The sequence below is a fragment of the Trematomus bernacchii genome, unplaced genomic scaffold, assembly GCF_902827165.1.
Source record: "Trematomus bernacchii unplaced genomic scaffold, fTreBer1.1, whole genome shotgun sequence".
Lineage (NCBI taxonomy): Eukaryota > Metazoa > Chordata > Actinopteri > Perciformes > Nototheniidae > Trematomus > Trematomus bernacchii.
The window spans coordinates 8,040,380-8,058,418 of record NW_022987593.1 but is presented as its reverse complement, the minus strand read 5'-3'; the positions used below and the strand labels follow the sequence as shown (position 1 = coordinate 8,058,418).

The window sequence follows — 18,039 nt, the reverse complement described above, 5'->3', positions numbered from 1 at the left end:
CACACACACACACACACACACACACACACACACACACACACACACACACACACACACAGTGATGGAGCAGTGACATACTATACCAAGACATGTATTTATGTTTTATGTCTTACTATACTAAAAGACTGTACAAATATTGATGAACTTTTGACTTCACATATTAGTACACTATGACTTTTTTCTAAATACTATGCTTAGACTTTTTCTGAATATTTTATGTAATACTCTCAGACTTTTCTAAATGACGTTCATGACATACTAGACTTTTCTTCATGACATTATGAAAGTACGTTTGAGTTGATGTGCTAACCTGTGTTGTGTTTTGGCTGCAGGAGCTGATTGGGAAGATGCTGCAGGTGAACGCTGAGGCTCGGTACTCAGCGCAGGACATCCTCTCCCACCCTTGGCTCACGGTATTTCACCTGCTCGTCTCTGTGTTTGCCTGCTCACACACACCTTCAGCATCTGTAATGTAAGATGAGTGGAACACCATGGTACCGCTTAACCTCGATGCATGTTTGTGTGTGTGTATGAAGGACGAGGCAGTGATGGAGAACAACATGAAGATGGAGGTGACAGGTAAACTGAAGACGCACTTTAACTCTGCGCCCAATCAAAACCACACCTCGGCCGGGGTGACCGTCATCATGGTAAGCACCTGGACACATTCAAAGTGATGGGATTATTATCTTTTGACACACTTTTTAGATTCATTCCTTTTCACAGAGTGACATTCATGAGATTGTTAACTTGTAGTGACCTCTTTCATCTGCAGTATTAGACGAAGTGTTTGAAACATGTCTGGCCCACCTCCAAGCATTTACTGCACTGTGGTGAATGTCTGACCCACATCCAGAAGATTGAGCTCACTTTATATGAATCCTGCGCCTACTTAATCAGCGGGCCAAGAATATCTGACCTCAATCATCGTCCAACATCAAAGACAACTCATGCCGCTGTAAACATGTCAGACAGGGCTTTAGAGAGGGAGAGATGTGAAAACTTGGACAGGGCAGAAGAGTCACATCCTTCCTTCCTGTTCGTCTCCAGCCTCACGTTCATCACTTCCTGTTGTACGGTTTCCTCCTCTCCTCATCCCATCAGCCCTCTCTTCTGTCTGTCTGTCTGAAAGCAGGAAATGGGGGAAGGGTAAAACGTCTCATTAGAGATCTGATCTGACCCTCACATCTTGTTGTAAATCTCATTTGACAGTTTGAGATGTAAACGCGGGCCCTGGCCTCGGCCCCTCCTCCTCCTCCTCCTCTCCATCCTCTTCCTCCTCCCTCCTCCTCACACCCTCCCTCACACCCGACCCAGGACCAAAGGGGACGCCTGGAGCTGAGAGCCGGGTACACACTTCATACCCCCCCCCCCCTCCTCCTCCTCCTCCTCCTCCTGCTCCCTCCTTCCTTTCCAGCATCGCCCTTCCCTTCACCCACTTCCCTTCATCTATAAATCTCCCCCCTCCCTCCATTTCCCTTCCTTCCTGTCTCTTTCTCAGCCTCCCCCCCCATCCCCCCCCCCCCCCACCAGCTGCAGTAACCGCTCTCAATAACCAGCTGATGTGGATCTGACTAACTCTCGCTCTGTCCTGGATTTACCCCTCCTGACTGTTTTCACACTTTTTCTGCTCCTTCGTTTTCATTTCATTCCATTTGTATCGATCACAAAACTTTTGTGGCGAAAATAATCATTTGTGTTTTGAAGGATGTGTTTATTTAATCACATTGTCTTTGAGAAGGACAATGAGCATGTTTACACAGCTAACACAAGAGCTGCTTGTATTTGCCTCACTCTCTGCCATTCATCGTTTGCTTGTCATCTAATTTAAAATAGACTTTTATAAACCTACTTCCTGTGGGTCCACAAAGCTTTAACTGGTTGCTCAGCAGAGTTTCATATTAGTGATGCTCTGCCGCCACCTTGTGGAGGGAATTAAGAACTGTGCTAGTTCTGGTCTGTGGTGTATTTGGCAGAGATGGATGCAAACCAATGTGGCGTTATTGCCTCAGAAACAAGATTCCCCTGCTTTTTTAAAGGACAAGGCTGACATTATTCTATATTTTACTTGTCAACAAATCCTATTAAACGACCAAATGTTAGTCCATCTACCTTCTGTTCATCTCAGCTACAAGTCAATAGGTTTCTATGGAAGACATGAAACTCTGAAAGTGGGCCATACATATAAAGTTTCACCTTTTTTTAAAAGATTCAATGATCTTCAAATAGCTGAGCAAGTTTTAAGCATATTTGACCAAAACAGAAGCAAATAATTTAGGCATTTGTTAGGGACTCTTATATATTTGGTGCTATAGCGAGTATTCACAGCAGCCAGTTGGTGTATATAGGATTGAGACAAAATAACCTTTAGTGCTCATGTTTACCGAACATACAGTACAACAGTGACTCGTGAATGTTTTTTATACATTTTTGGAGCTCTTTTTTTATAGTGGAATAAGCTATTTTGGGCATAAATGCAAAAACAAATCCTCATTGCTTTTCGTCTTCTGTTGACAATCAAAATAGAATAATGCCAGTCTTATCTTTTCAAACTAAACTATTCAAACACATGTAAATGGACCCTTAACGCTGCTTTCTAATGAGTGGTATAGCTTTGCACTAACAGACACGTGTCTCAGCCTGATTTACAGAAAGTCTCACAGTTTGTTCCAGCTCAGTCTTCTCAAAAGCAACCGGCCAAACTAAATTATGATTCAATGATCTGAGTTACCACATCAGCACTGAGCTGGAACAACAGCTGTGCACCGGGGCCGCCTTGCTTGTTGTGTTGACTTTGTTTTGTGAAGCTGTGAGTAAGACTAGTCTCTGTCCCTTTTTGCTTCTCCCCTCTCCCTGCATTACGCCCCTCAGAATTAGCTCCAAGGCACCGGTATGTACTAACACTGAACGCTACGCCTGCTGTGCTGCTCAGACTCAGCAGCACAAGGGCAAATGAGAAAAATACATTTTCTACTTTTCTCTCCCATTTGTGAAGACATCATTGGCTATATCCGATACAAAAACACAAAAGTATTTATCTGTTGAATTCAAAAGTGAAAGTTGAGTTTCTCATTTGCCCTTCCTCTGCACATAGATTAGTGGTGATGATCTGGTGCTCCTCCCTATGGGGTCAGTCTACTGTGCGGATATCATAATGACTTTTTGTTTAATCATCTTTCAGTTATTTTTGTCCATTTCCATTAGCTTGTCTCATTGTGTGTGTGTTGTTCATTCATATCAATCATAAGCAAATACAAGACAGCAGTTCATGATTGTAGGAATTAAACATTGAGTTGATTGAATTCCATTTAAAAAAAAGCTTAAATGTCATTTGAAAAATAGCTACAGTTGAGTTTTGGCAAAACAAATCTTAAGTTCCAGGGATGCAACATACTGTAAGACCTGAACAGACTTGTGCAATCAAATTGAGATATAGTGATGCACATATATTGAAGAATAAGAAAATATATACATATCAAATATGAAAAGGTACAACTGTACAGCTAGAGTATTATTCCCACATCAGGAAATCACAAAAGGACGATTAAAGGCAGGCTAAATTACTACATTTCCTGAATACAGTACAGCTTGATCCACAATATCTCTCTGTGATATGATTGGTGTTGTTAGAGCTTCCTGCTGCTGGGTTTAATGCTGCGTAAGTATCATCTGATAATCCTCTGTCTGTCTCCTCAGAGCACGGCTCTGGATAAGGAGACCCTGCAGCTCGCCTCCCGCCGCCCTCGGCCTCAGACTCTCTCGTGTCCTCCCTCGGCGGCTGGAGACACCGTCCCTCCTGCAGTCAAACCAGCGTCTCCCACCAAACAGGCATCCCCTGCCAAAAAAACTAAACCCTCCACGCCTGCTCGAGTCAAAGCACCGAACACCGCTGCTGTGCCTGATGCTACCTCCCCCTCTGCCCCCCCCTGCTGTCTGTCCCTGACTGACGGAGATTATGTCCCTCCTTCTGCTCCTGTGAGGTCCAATCATATCTCCTGTTCTCCCTCTGAAGAAACTCTCCCTGTTTCCTCTGATCCTGAGATAAGCACATCTGCCGCCCCCGGCTTCTCTCTCCAAGCTCCCTCCCCCTCTGGCCCACCTGATCTGTTCACCTGCAACTCTCCCTCCTCACCCGTCTCCTGCCCTTCCCCATCATCACCCAACAGTCCATCCTCCCTTCCCCTCTCTTCTCCCTACAAACAGGCTTCTACTTCTCCCTCTTCTCCCGCTAAACCAGCCTCCCTTTCTCCCACGAAACAAGCCCTTATTCCTCCCTCTTCTCCCGCTAAGCCTGCCTCTCTTTCTCCCTCATCTCCCACCAAACTGGCTTCTCCCTCTTCCTCTCCCACAAAACCCTCCTCTCTTTCTCCCTCATCTCCCACCAAACGAGTCTCTTCCTCATCTCCTACCAAAGAGGCAACATCCCTCTCTTCCTCTCCCACTAAACAATCCTCCCCCTCCCCAGCCTCCCCCATCAAACAGGTCATTTTATTCCCTTTCTCCTCCCCAACCAGACAGGAGCCTTCCTCCCCGTCTCCCATGCATCCCACCCTGTTTCCCTCTCCTCCCTCCACACCTCCCAGATCAGCCTCCCCCCCCGCTGACCCTCCCTCTCTGAGCCCTGTACCTGCTGAGGAGCTGATAGAGATTTAAACGGTAACTCCAATGTGACCCCTCGCTCCTTTTATTTTCACGTGTCCGTAAACATGGAGTATTTCCAGTAGCTGTAAACTGAGCCAGTGACTGCTGTCCCTCTCTCTGTCCCTCTCTCTGTCCCTCTCTCTGTCCCTCTTATCCAACTCATGTTCAGAGACACATGTTCTCTCAGAGTGTGTTTGTATATATGTTTGTATTTATTAATGGAGGATGAGGAGAAAGGGAATGAAACGGAGTGGTTTGTGTTTAGAAGTCATGCATTACTGTGTAACTTAATGTGAATTATTTTGTTTATTTATCGTTATCCCATTTTGACTTGCCTGTGGCTCTTTTGTGAATAGCTTTCCATGACCACCACACAACTGCTTTAGCAAGAGACAGTAGAGTAATACTACATTAAAGTATATCAGAATATCAAATGTCTGACCGTACTAGCCTAGCGTCCTGTAGTGCAACCCGGATGTAACCACTATCAGTTTGTGACAGCCCCCCCCCATATGGTAACCACAGCTTTTCCTATAAAGTGTTACAGTACATTACAGTAGGTTGACAACATGTAGTTATTACCTACCAAATGAATACAAAGGAGTTACAGTAGTAAATGTGTCTGTCCACAGAGGTTCCTCACCTTTTTGGCTTGAAACACCTAAACATATACTTGTGAGCCCTTGTTATGAGTTCTCTGCTTTTGGGCCACTCCTACCAAAGATTCAAATTATTTCTATTCGAATACATTTCAAGGCCTAAAAATGATTCATCTTGCAAAGGGTAAATAACAGGATAAAACATTCAGATTTTGTTGCTTTCCAATCCTGCTAATCATCTCCAAACCCCTCAGGTTTATCTTGTGACCCCTCCAGATATCATAAAATATGAGGTTTATGTCACCACCACAATACAATGGAGGATTTGTGTTTGTGGGGCCTGCAAGATTATTTTTAATAACACAGATTACAATTATTTGTAGTGAGATACCAGGACACAACATGGAAATGTCATTTTCAATAATACTGATACAAATAAAACTCTCCACCTCCAATGCATTAGAGTCAGAGCTGTACTTATTTTTCAGAGAAACATATCTAAAAAACAAACTCATGTCCAGATAACGCTGAAAATAACTCGTATAAAGTACGTATGTCTTGCTTTGTTTTACAAAAGTCAATTTGGAAAAGTAATGTGTGCATCAACTCTAACTCATGCTGACATGCATCAACGTACTGTTTGTATTATTTCATAAGAACACTGTAGTTGTACATATTGTGAAGAACTTTATTTGTCCACCTGAAACTTGAAGGGTGTGTATTGCCGACGTGTGTCTGAGCATTTAATGGCCATCAATTTGATTTAAAAAAACAGCTGTACATACAAATAGATCCATTAGACATAAAACCATATATAATATTTTTGTTTGAATGAACTGGGATTTTCAAAACTAGAATGCTTTCTGCTGCAACTTAAACACTGAGAGAAGATGTTTATAGAGCAGTTGATATAACTAACAGACAGCGCTGCACTGTGTATTAAAATAAGTCGACCCTGTTTTTCCAAATACTCGCACAGCGGTTTAGATTTGTTGGATTCATGTGAATGAATGTGTTGTCAAGGTGACGGTTGTGCCTGACCACTTGCTAACAGCTCATGACTCAATGATGCCTTCATCAAAACCAGCCCAGCTGAACGATGGGGTTTAAGTTAAGTGTTTTTGTCGTGTACCCGTGTTAAACTGCGCTAGTAGGGCTAACTCCTTTATCTCTTCAGGACTCCCAGCTGCATGCATACACTTCCTGCCTCCCTTTAAGACAGAAACCCTCACACACACAAAGTCAAGTTGGTACATTTAGCTTCCTCTTATGTATATGTAGGTAAAGGATTTTCATATGCCGTTTGTAAAGGGAAACATTTGTATGAAAAGACAGTTTTAAAAAGAGGTTTATCATCTGTGTCAAACTGCAGAAATGGTTTTTATTAGGCAAAGAGTGGCTGCTTTTAATGTCCCACTGTTTTGAAACAGAAGAAAGGTAAACAATGCAATAAAGACTTCAAATTAATGTTTGTTTGTGAATATGTGTGTGTGTCCAGAAGGTGGCCACTAGAGGGTGCTATGCAGTCTTCAATGCGAGAAATACACTCATTCAAAGGACGATTCAAGTTATAAAATTCCATTTTATTGTCAGAACTCGGCACACAAAACACTCAAATTATTGCAAAAATAATGTTGGTTGATAGATAACAGTAGTTCTCATTTAACTGTAGTTTCAAACCACATCAAAGCGCAAACTTTAAAGGAATGTTCCCCCGAAATCTAAAGGATACAAGTGGACGTTTCATTTAGTGAAGACCAAAGGAATATGCCATTTTAGTGCTGAATCACATCTTAACATAATCACTCATCCTGTGATGAAATAGAGAAAAGTCCTTCCTGTCATTGAACGTCTCACTCTGCTGTCAGCTGCTTTGGAGACATGACTCAAAGAAGACTTTTAAAGATGATATGAGATGATTTTAGTGATCTCTCGTTACTCAGGCTTTCACAAACAATGATCAAGATTCCCATTTGAGAAAAAAAGATTCACTTTTTGCTTATTCAGTCATTGTAGAAAGAAAAATCAAATCCTGGACATGGTTTCCTGACATCCTTCTGACATCACTGGATGGGAAGTTTAGACAGTATTAAATTAAGTGATTCATCTGATATGTTTTAAGTGTGTAGTGAGCCATGCACAATCTCTTAGCAAGCACAGAGGTACAGAGGAAATGGACATTTTAAATATGGAGGACATACATTTAAACAGAATATATAGATATTTATATATATGTATGTATATTCCCTCTTTGTTTATCCTTCTATCCAATACATTTATTATTTATTCAAACACTTCATATCTAACGGCAGTTTTGCCAAAAAAGAAGTTAAAACGTGAATGACAGCTTCATAATTATTCCCCACATACACACCTACAGAAAGAAAGATAATCACTCACCCTAAAGTACACAAATATTTGGATTTTTTTAAGTAAAGAGAAAAGGTTCTCACTAGCTCCCAACAAATCCCGCCTTAGTTTTCCGGAGGAGATGAAAATAGACTCTTACAGCTAAAAATAGATTTGTTTTAACCGTACAGTAACATAACCCCCACCCTGTGAATTATACGAAAGTTTCTATCTGATCTACAAAATATAGCAATGCCCTTTTTAAAAATAGTTTTGATTTTTTTACTTTAACAGGACAGTTTTTATTTTCTTCTTTCATTAAGATACATTCAGGGTACAGACAGAGTAGCGCCTTTGAGAAGTTCACTCTCAGTAGCGGGTCTGGTACTCGTGGTGCCATCTGTTGAAGTCGTTGTAGAAGAGCACGATGCTTCCAGAGGACATGCCGGTGATGATGCACCTGAGAGCAGTCAGGAGGGGACATCAGGAAGAGAGGAGGGGACATCAGGAGGAGAGGAGGGGACATCAGGAGGAGAGGAGGGGACATCAGGAGGAGAGGAGAGGAGGGGACATCAGGAGGTTTATTTGTTTCAAAGTGAGTTTTTTTCATTTGAAGATAATTTAAGGCATCATAATGCTAAATCATGAGCCACATGTAAACGTTTGTGGTGTGTAGGGAGTGGTGGTGAAACGTTGTACAATAGGAATCAGTAACTAACATTTTCGATGATTAAACTTCTGTTAATGGACTAATAAATTAATAATGTCAGTCCTCAATAAATACAAGTAAATTTCACTTAAATGCTTTTGACGCTGATTTTATCAATATTTTGAATGCTGGAGTTTTATTACGATTTGACTTGGAGTGGATACGTTTTAGCTTAGAAGAGATATGTTGCTTTTTCAAAAAAGTGCTGTGGGAAGGTTTCCTTTTATTAGAGCCAGGTAATATTATCTAAGAGTAAACATTTGAGTACCAGAGTATACATCGGATGATAAGTATTTAGAAATTAGGGTAAGGGTTATTCTGAAAAAAAAACTGTGACAAGAAAACAGTTTGTTCACAAGGGAGGAATGACAAATATATTTTTAGATGGTTAATTTTACAACTTTTTCCACTACTACATCTACAGCACATTTTACTTACTATAACAATCTTTAAAATAACACATTTAAGGGATCTAAATCGAATTATTATGCATCCAGTTTTTTGTAGTCTTAAATATTGAGTTTGTATTGGCCTTAAAAATCTCCTGTTGGCCAGGCTTTATATTCTGTGCGTGCGTGCGTGCGTGCGTGCGTGCGTGCGTGCGTGCGTGCGTGCGTGCGTGCGTGCGTGCGTGCGTGCGTGTGCGTGCGTGTGCGTGCGTGTGCGTGCGTGTTACCTTTGGTCATGGGACATGGTCATAGAGCGGATTCCTGCGTCGCAGCCTGGGTACGTGAACAGCTGTTTGAAGTTGTGGACCTGCCAGACGGAGACCACGCCTCCGTCTCCGCCCGTCAGCAGGTACTGGCCGTCCCGACTGAGGTACATGGCCTGGCAAAGAGGGACAGAGGATATGCTTATTATTCACTTTTTAATGAGCTGAGAGTTGCATGTTCTGGTGTTGGGACATTCCAAACATTACAGCTTATGTCAGATGTAATGTAGTGTTCCAATGCATGCAGTACAGTGTGAGAAGAGTTCATATCCTGCCTTTGATCATCTGTCCTTAAACGCTTACAATAAAGCCCTCACAGCAAAGCTCTTCACTGTAGAACCACATGCATAAATAGTCTCAGAATAGGACTGGAGGTCTGGGACCAGTTTGTCTCTTTATGTCAGAGTAAAGCTCATACAGCGAGGTCATGTGATCCCACAAAAGATCCCAGGTCAGCGCCGCCCTCCTGAGGGGCTTTCTGTACGCAGACCCTGACTGGCAACAAAGATGGCTCCCCACAGTGAGGCTCGGAGATTTACTCGTCTCATCTGCTTTTCCTGCAAACTGTAACAGCTGAATGGTTCCCCGGGGGATCTGGCGTACACAAATCAAGCCTCGTGTTGGAGTCTATTAAGAGCGCAGTGCATAGTGGAGGCTCAAACTGAAGGAGTCAGGAGCATCAATCAGAGAGAAACCTAGCCGATGAAATGACGAGGCAGAATGTGAGTTCTGAAAGCAGCAAATGACACTAATTCAGAGTTTTTCTCCTTTGTGGGTTTTTACGACACAGAGTTTGGTTGTGGCCGCTTTGCAGTGATTCAGCAGGAGACACTTCAATCACCAGCAGCATGTGTGTTGAATCAGGCTCACATTAAATGGGACAATGAAACTTAAACTGAAGTCATTTTCAGGAACTTGACTTGGTAAAGAAAAGATAAATAACCCTTCAAGAGCGATACACAGTGGACGGACGTAGAAACAGTGCAGCCTAAATGTTTTGTATAGAAAGTCTTTGTGGAATTTCCTACCACACTGGGAATTAAATGAGCTCTGTTTCTCATTCTCATTACGCACGCACTTAAGATGGGCACAACACTTGCACTCACACACACACAGGGAAACACAAAACAAGACACACACCGATGCGTTGCATGCTGCTCTCTGGCGGGAGGCCTGGAGAATCAATCCTTCCTAATCGCTGTGTTAGATCATCCTCCAGGACGGCTGGGAATGGAGCATGACAGAGTGCAGCGCTGCTCTGATTGGTGTGGTGTGGGTCTGTTTTGTGTGTACTGTAATTGTCTTGTGTATCAACATTCAGAGTTAATCTGACAACAACAATAAAGATGATGCTCAACTCAGCCTGGTATGATCAATGCAGTTAAATTGGAGTACAGAGCAAATTAGTACTTAAGAATAATATGATCCATTATACCTGCCATAAAACATTTTTTTTTTTACGTAAAGCAGTAATTCCATTTTAGGCCACTTGGGGGCAGCAGACGAAGATACAATCACAAAACTGATATATTATCAACTGAACATGGTAAACATGCTAACAAAGCACTCGGCTAACACAACCAGCACACATAACATTTGTTTTCATGTGGAGAAGTTCTAACGTCCACCTGATGAGTGTAAATCCAATATGTATGTAAAGGTTGGCTCTTCTTTGCTCTTAACCATCTCCTGGGGGAAATCACTGCTTCTTTAGCTGCTAAATGCTTCACTGTTTCACTAGCTGCTCACTATGTCTGCTGTTTGATTCAAGGAAAAGTAAAACAATTGCCTGATGTGGCTTGAAAAAGCGATGGGTAAAAGCTGAGAGTGGATCAAAACGGTAGAGATGTGTGCAATTAAATCAAAACAATACGCAGAAAGACATTAAACCGCTCTGTAGAGCCGAGCCGCTGTCCCAGAAGCCCCTCTAACGTTACCTGCAGTCATTTAACCCTCTGTTAATATGAAGCTATTCACTCGCACAGCTTTAAATCCGATATATGTTTTTAATAAGCAGCCACATCGAGTCATTCCTTGAGCAGATGACATACTACACAGTAAAAAGAAAGTGGGAAGATAAGAGCTGTTTGCCAGGGACTGTGTTATATTAATGTACCTGTGTATGTACTAATGGAGTCCATGACCTTATGCAGCCCAGCAGGAGGCCGAGCGCTGGCAGACATGTCAGCCCGGCCAGGTAGGAGGCTGCAGACAGGCTCTATAAATCAGCCACTGGGCGGTCAAACAAGATGGCCGATGGCTCTGTGGGAGCCAAGATGGCCACTCGGGCTCGGGTGACTAAAAAATGACTGCAGCAGCAACACATGCACTTTTAATGCCCATATTTCCTCCATCTTTCGGGGAACAGTGGGTGGATTTTGGGGCTGGGGAAGGTAACAAAGTTTAATTTATGGTGCTGTTAATCCCCCTGTTACACAGACCAAGGCAGGGGGAAAAACTGCTGGAATGGTTACACTGCCTGAGTTATACTAGTACTTAAAAGACTGTAATCCATTCAGTATGGCTTGTGTCACTCGATGCTGCTATTAGACTAGGATGCCGACTGTTAGCCTGTCATCTAACCTCTGACTCCAGATGCCAATACATTTACAGTGCAAACACCCTCTCTCTTCCTCAGTATTCCTCTCCTGTTCTAAGTGGATACTGCAGGCCAGGACAAACACTTATTTATCCTGGAGTCACACCGAGCTGAGGCTCTGAGGGCGGAGGAGATTGATTCTGGTATGTACATGAGCGCACTAAATACTACAGCGTCCGACCAGGGGGGTTGAGACTCTCACAGCCTCACTCCGAGATGTTAGGATTTTCCTAATGCCATCTGACATGGCTGGAATTTACAACAGCAGAGAGTGGGCAGCGGTCCACATTGTTCCCAAGTCCCAGCTTCACCGCTTCAGAGGGAACGCTGGGAAACTCTACAAGCATCTAAAAGCATCATTAGTTTCTCTTAAAGACACAATAAAATATTCTGCAACCTGCAAACTGAACACTTGCAACTTTCCCCGTGATGTTAACACAATCCATCAGCATTTGTCTGTGTGTGCTCGTTAATCACGACTTGTACGAGTTATATATTTGTGGCTTTGTGCAGCAGCGGCCGGCTGGCAGGTTAGGAGCTCCAGAGGTCTGCTAATGGGAAACAGGCGTGCGGCTGTCTGTCAGAGCTAGCTTACATTTCCCAGGCCAAACCGGAAACAAAGGGTCATGAAACCAAAGGCAGTAGCCGCTATCTTGTGTCACTCTAACCACGAGGGAGGAAATGTGGGAAACGGGGAATGTGTCGTCTTGTGCTGCAGGGTAGTTAATGGTGTTGGTGTCCAGGGCTGACCACTCCTCTGGAATGTTCTCTACCAACGACGCCGACGCAATCTGACCTGACAACTGGGCTGCGGATCAAAAGGACCATTTCCTCTGCTGTGTGCGTGTGAAAGGGAATAAAAGGGATGTGAAGCTGCACTTTGCCCCCAGGCGTGCAGACCCTTACCTTCCTCAAATGTGAAACCCTAAGAAAGCCTTTAATCAGTGAGAGGACATTTCACCCTGATGTGGTGCAGACACACATGTGCTAATGCACTTTCATATGCACGCTCACGCCAGTATTATGTTTCCCACCTTGATGCTGTCTTCCACCTCCATGTGTCTGAGCAGTTTGCCGTTGACACTGAAGTTACAAAACTGCCCCTTCTCGTAGTAGATCATGCAGTGTCCCTCGGTGGAGGACTGGATGAGACGAGGCCTCAGGCAGCGCTCGGGGCCCTCCAGGGTCCGCAGCAGGTCCCCATTCATGGAATGGATCAGACAAGGACCCTCTGAACAAACACAAGACAAAAAGACAAGTTAGAAAAGCAGACCATTGACATTAGTCAGTGTCTTTTGTTGTTCAATTTGAACATATATTTTGGAATAGAGCTGCTAATATTACTTAACTAATCGATAAGTAAATTACATGAAAATCATAGCCAGCAACTTTGATAATGGATTCCTTTTTTAAGTAATTTCAGGCTCTAAAATATGGAGTTTCCTGCTTTTATCTTGTTCTAAATATCATGTTCAAATGAACGTATGTTGGTTTTGGCGTTTGAAGACAAAACCTTGTTTAATTAATAAATCCAGACAACATTCTGCAGAATAATGGATGATGAAAATAATTGTTAGTCGCAGCCCTAATTTGGACATGTTATTAATAATAATAATAATAATTAATAAGACAGACAGACGGGCTCACCTTTGCAGCCGCTGATGACGAGACCCAGCTCTGCACACACACTCGCACACGTCACTTCACAGTCATGGCCCGTCAAGATGGCCCTCGGTGTGGTAAACTCTGCTGGAATAGACAAACAAAATAGGGTTTGTACTGTACTGTATATAAAAGACAAAGACATCAAAAAAAAAATACTAGTTTTGGTCACTAGAGGGAGCAAAATGCAAAAAAAAACATGTTGTAGCCAACCATATGAAAACACAGACAAACTATAATGTATGAAATAAATAAGTTGTTATTATTCCATCACAAAGGAAATGTGTTTTGTTTGAATGTATATGAACTGTAGCTTGTATTAGAGGTTTGAGCCTGTTACCCTGCACATGCTTTCACTCTTTCTAGCACTTGTCACTCTCCGCCTCTCCTTATCTATAAACCTTTTCCCCCCTCACTGCCTTCACTAGATCCAGATGTTTCTGCGAGAGCAAGTTATAGTCCAAGTCATGAAGATTGTGTGATTTTGTTTTGGTTTGAGCTGTCTGAGTGAGAGACAAAACATAACAGCTCTTTATTTCTCCGTCTGTCTCTGTCTGCAAGAAGATGCATAAAAGCATGGAGTTTCTATTCATTATATTTTATAACACATTTCAGGCAGAAACTATAGGTGAACATTTGATAATTGTGCTAAAATGTTACATGGATGACGGTACAACATGGACATTAAAGTGTCTTTGGTGTAACACAGAGCCCATTCAATAAGTGACCTGGCGTTTGGAGTTCATGAGATTTCATGTCCCTTGGAGGGGGTCTCGACTTTAAGTGACCCCAACCTCTTTGCAATCTCAGTTCAAGTTCAGCTTGAAACAAACTTCTCATTTTAGTGATGGCATACTTTAGTCTTCCTGTTGTCACTTATATGTTTTTCTTGTGTTCTTTGTAGCCGTGTGACACAATTATTTCAAACATATTTGTGTTTGAACCATCAACTGCTCCACAGCAATGCAGTTTGAGTAAAATAGTTTCCAATAAAGCAAACCTCGTAATTTAAGTACTTTTGAAAAGTGTAGTTTATTGCTGACATGGCCAAACTATTTAGTTTCCCAATTCAATTATATGACATAAAACTCAACACAGGTTCTCTAATAAGACAGAGAGGTTCTCTCCCGAAGCTAGGGCTACTGTTAGACCTTAATTAGATTTAGCAGAAAGACCTCTTACAGACCATACTGCTGCTCACTGAACCTCTTGTAAAAAAGTTAACTAGAGGGCAAGCTGAACAGTCACACAGTCACGTATAAAGACGACATCAGCCATTTCAAACACTTGAATAATAAAAAGAGTACAGTATAACAGATTATAATGGGATACAATCAATAGCAAATATTATTCAATATATATTCAAAAATGAAACTTTGTACTTATAAGTGAAATCACATTTTAGTAAAGTCAGTTGATTGTTTCATCTCCCTACACCTGGCTCTCCTAAACTCTGGTCACACGTGGCACGGCAGCCTAAACATCTACATTTCATTTAGTTAACTGCTTTTAGTGACTTTGAGGATGTTAGCCAAACTCATGACCTACAAGCCTTTGGATTAAAGCATGATGTGGGATTCTGCTCAGAGGAGATCAATAAAGCTGATATATTGGTGTATCAGTTAACCTCGCTAAGCCTCTACCTGCCATTTGGTTTGAATTAGCGCCACATCTGATTACAATCTTATACCTGTATATGACTAACGCTGGGACACTGAGGAGGGTATCAGCTATCTACACATGTGTGGATGAGGTGTGTGTGTGTGTGTGTGTGTGTGTGTGTGTGTGTGTGTGTGTGTGTGTGTGTGTATAGACCAAAAAGCCAGCTACTCGTGGATCCTGTTCAAAGTCGGTAAATTGCCAGATATCTACACCTACCTCTTTTTTTGGCAAAAGTAACATAAAAAGCATTCAGCTAACTGTAAATAGTTCAAGTATTTTCAGATTTGATAAGCATAATTGTTCCTGGATCCAGACTTAAATGTTAATAAACCAAACAACTATACACTATATGCTGGAGTTTGTGTCTATGTTCATGATAAAAATGATGAAGATAAACATATACATGTAGCTGCATATGTGTTCTTCTGGAAACTACTGTCCCTAATCACAAAACAATAATTTACAATTAGAAAATTAAACATTGGTGCTCATCTCACAGAAACATATTTCAATATTTTGTCTATTCATTCAAAACAATAGATATACAGTATCATTTACAGTACATCACTTAATAGAGGTCTCCTTGAACTGCTCTCCACTCTGTGAGCAGCAGGTGGCGCTGGTGTCTGTGAAATATCTCTGCTGCAGTTCAGATGACAACATGTGCCTGCAGCAGGAAACAAGTGTGCATAGGTCAATGTGTACATGTGCATATCAGCCACTCAGAGGCATTTGCGTCAAGCTTATGAAGTGTGCAGGATGTTCCCGGCATTTTGCATGAGGAGGAATGTGTGTGTGTGTGTGTACGCATGTGCTCTCATTCAAGACTTTATCTTGAAAGTGTTTCGTTTTTGGAAGAGGTATAAAGAAAAAGTCTGCTGTCTTTATGTATTCTCTCTGTGTGTGTGTGTGTGTGTGTGTGTGTGTGTGTGTGTGTGTGTGTGTGTGTGTGTGTGTGTGTGTGTGTGTGTGTGTGTGGTGTGTGTGTGTGTGTGTGTGTGTGTGTGTGTGTATCTAGTGTGTGTGTGTGTGTATCTGGTGTGTGCGTGTGTGTATCTGGTGTGTGTGTGTGTGTGTGTGTGTGTGTGTGTGTATCTGGTGTGTGTGTGTGTGTGTATCTGGTGTGTGTGTGTGTGTACCTGGTGTGTGTGTGTGTGTGTGTGTGTGTGTGTGTGTTGTAAAGCTTCATGTCTAGGGGTGCCTGTGGTGTGGGGCAATGGAGCATCACATTGTGGTGGTGATGGGCTGGATGACGACTGCTTTGTCTGCTGCTGTAGCTGCAGTGTGGAAACGGCACTGAACCCCCACACACACACACACACACACTTGAAGGAACATGTACAGCACATGCATTGGTGCGTTGAAGAAAACCTCTTTTTGACATGTAATAACTTCATAAATCAATCAAAATACATTGGATTCTTGAATTGTTATCCTTCAAATATGAATGACAATACGGATGCGAGTCAGCTGATCTAAATCCTCATCTAACCTCGGAACATGCATTGTTCTTCTAGAAGGAATTGCAGCTTTGAGGATGATTAAAATGAGGCTCTAAGGAAGCCATTTTGTTTCTGAATAATAAGCTGATCATCATTCATTTAAAGTAGCTTTTCTTTTTTGCCATGTTGCTAATTTTGATTAAAATAAAGCAAAACAAAAGAGAAAAACAGGCTTAAAAGATGATAGCAGAGAATGAAATGATGATGATGTGTTTAGCTTCATTTTTTTATTTTTGAAAATCCCACTGACTTAACTTGTGGGAAAACAAATAGTTTTCTTGATTCCAAACTCCCACATCAGCGTGTATGAGGTAAGTGACACACAGTCATCCACGCTGTCTCCAAAATAAAAACCCAATGTGGCTTATTAACCAAATCACAATTTGTCATAAATTTCAGCCCATTTGTAATGGATCACTTAACAACATGTACGCCTATCTAAGCTGACCAAATTAGCACGGAGCAGGCTCAGGGCTGAGCAATGTGTGTGCGATGCTTTGATCATGGCTGATGCCATATGTTATGGTAACGTAAGAGAGGCCCATGACATTTTTCACTTTTATCGACTAGTGTGACCCCGTGGCCCTCAGATGGTGGTGAACTTTCATGTGCTGGCCGACGACCCCCAACATCACATTTAACGTCTCTAAGTGGCCCTCACTTTCACTTCTCACACGCACACACACACACACACACAGACACACGCACACACACCATATCTGGTCTCACAGAAAACTCTCACACAATCTCAAACACATTATCGAAAGCTGTTCCTGCTGCAACAGTGCTGCGAAATCCAATCTGTATGCAGGAGGCCGGGCCTGGTCAGACGAAACTAGTTGTTACTTTGCAGAGGGAGGCCGTAAATCACACAGTCACAACTGTCTGGGGGAGAGAGCACTCAGAGAATACCACGTGTGTGTGTGTGTGTGTGTGTGTGTGTGTGTGTGTGTGTGTGTGTGTGTGTTTGTGTGTGTGTGTGCTCTCACATATCGAGCTGGTTTGCCTGAGTACTTACTGCCCGGGCTCTCTCCAATGCTGTTGTGCTTCCCGTTCCAGTACCACAGCAGCAGGGTGGCGTCTCTGGAGCCTGACAGGATGTAGCAGTCTCCTCCGATGTACGACTCGGAGCGAGCCAGACACGTCACCACGTCACGATGTCCGAACACGATCTGCGTCAGTTTGCCTGCAAAAAAATTAAAACAACAATCAGCGTTTTTTAAACTGCAAACAAGAAATTACACATTTATTAATGGATTTCAACATTTTGGTTTTGAGTTAAGTTAAGTTACGTTTATATTTGATCAAACCACGAGAGTCCCATTTAGTTTAAAACGTGCCTTTTTCAATAGACCTGGCCAAAACAGGTAGCAGCATATTCATTATTTTATTTAAGATTTTAAAACATTCAACAAGACAATTTAATTCAGTTTAAATTATTGATGTGATATTTGTGAGAGTATGCAGAATACACAAATGCAATTTTTGCAATTTCCGTACACGAGTTTGGGACAAAATACATAAGCACTTATAAACAAAAAATTAGAATTCATTTGTTGGTCGTTCGTTGGAGCCACCTGCTGTTTGGTTATCATCTGTCTGCC

General features: G+C 42.2%; 2 protein-coding genes across 9 annotated transcripts in view; one reads left to right on the top strand and one right to left on the bottom strand.

The window, feature by feature from the left end:
* The window catches only part of dclk2a (doublecortin-like kinase 2a), a 36,487-nt gene extending 30,812 nt beyond the window's left edge, over positions 1-5,675 (top strand). For 4 of the 6 annotated variants that reach the window (XM_034130218.1, XM_034130216.1, XM_034130215.1 and 1 more), the window contains exons 15-17: positions 333-413; positions 537-650; positions 3,697-5,675. In XM_034130218.1, coding sequence (XP_033986109.1) covers positions 333-413; positions 537-650; positions 3,697-4,653 — 1,152 coding nt within the window. In that variant the 3' untranslated portion in view covers positions 4,654-5,675. Of the gene's footprint in view, positions 1-332; positions 414-536; positions 651-1,212; positions 1,350-2,871; positions 2,891-3,696 lie in introns of all 6 variants that reach the window. The other 2 variants (XR_004555845.1, XM_034130217.1) reach the window with 2 other exon arrangements.
* Positions 5,676-6,802: 1,127 nt separating this feature from the next.
* The window catches only part of lrba (LPS responsive beige-like anchor protein), a 185,632-nt gene continuing 174,395 nt past the window's right edge, over positions 6,803-18,039 (bottom strand). For all 3 annotated transcript variants that reach the window (XM_034130210.1, XM_034130213.1, XM_034130211.1), the window contains 5 exons: positions 17,454-17,621; positions 13,257-13,358; positions 12,644-12,840; positions 8,975-9,126; positions 6,803-8,049 (listed from right to left, as the gene is read on the bottom strand). In XM_034130210.1, coding sequence (XP_033986101.1) covers positions 7,959-8,049; positions 8,975-9,126; positions 12,644-12,840; positions 13,257-13,358; positions 17,454-17,621 — 710 coding nt within the window. In that variant the 3' untranslated portion in view covers positions 6,803-7,958. The remainder of the gene's footprint in view (positions 8,050-8,974; positions 9,127-12,643; positions 12,841-13,256; positions 13,359-17,453; positions 17,622-18,039) is intronic.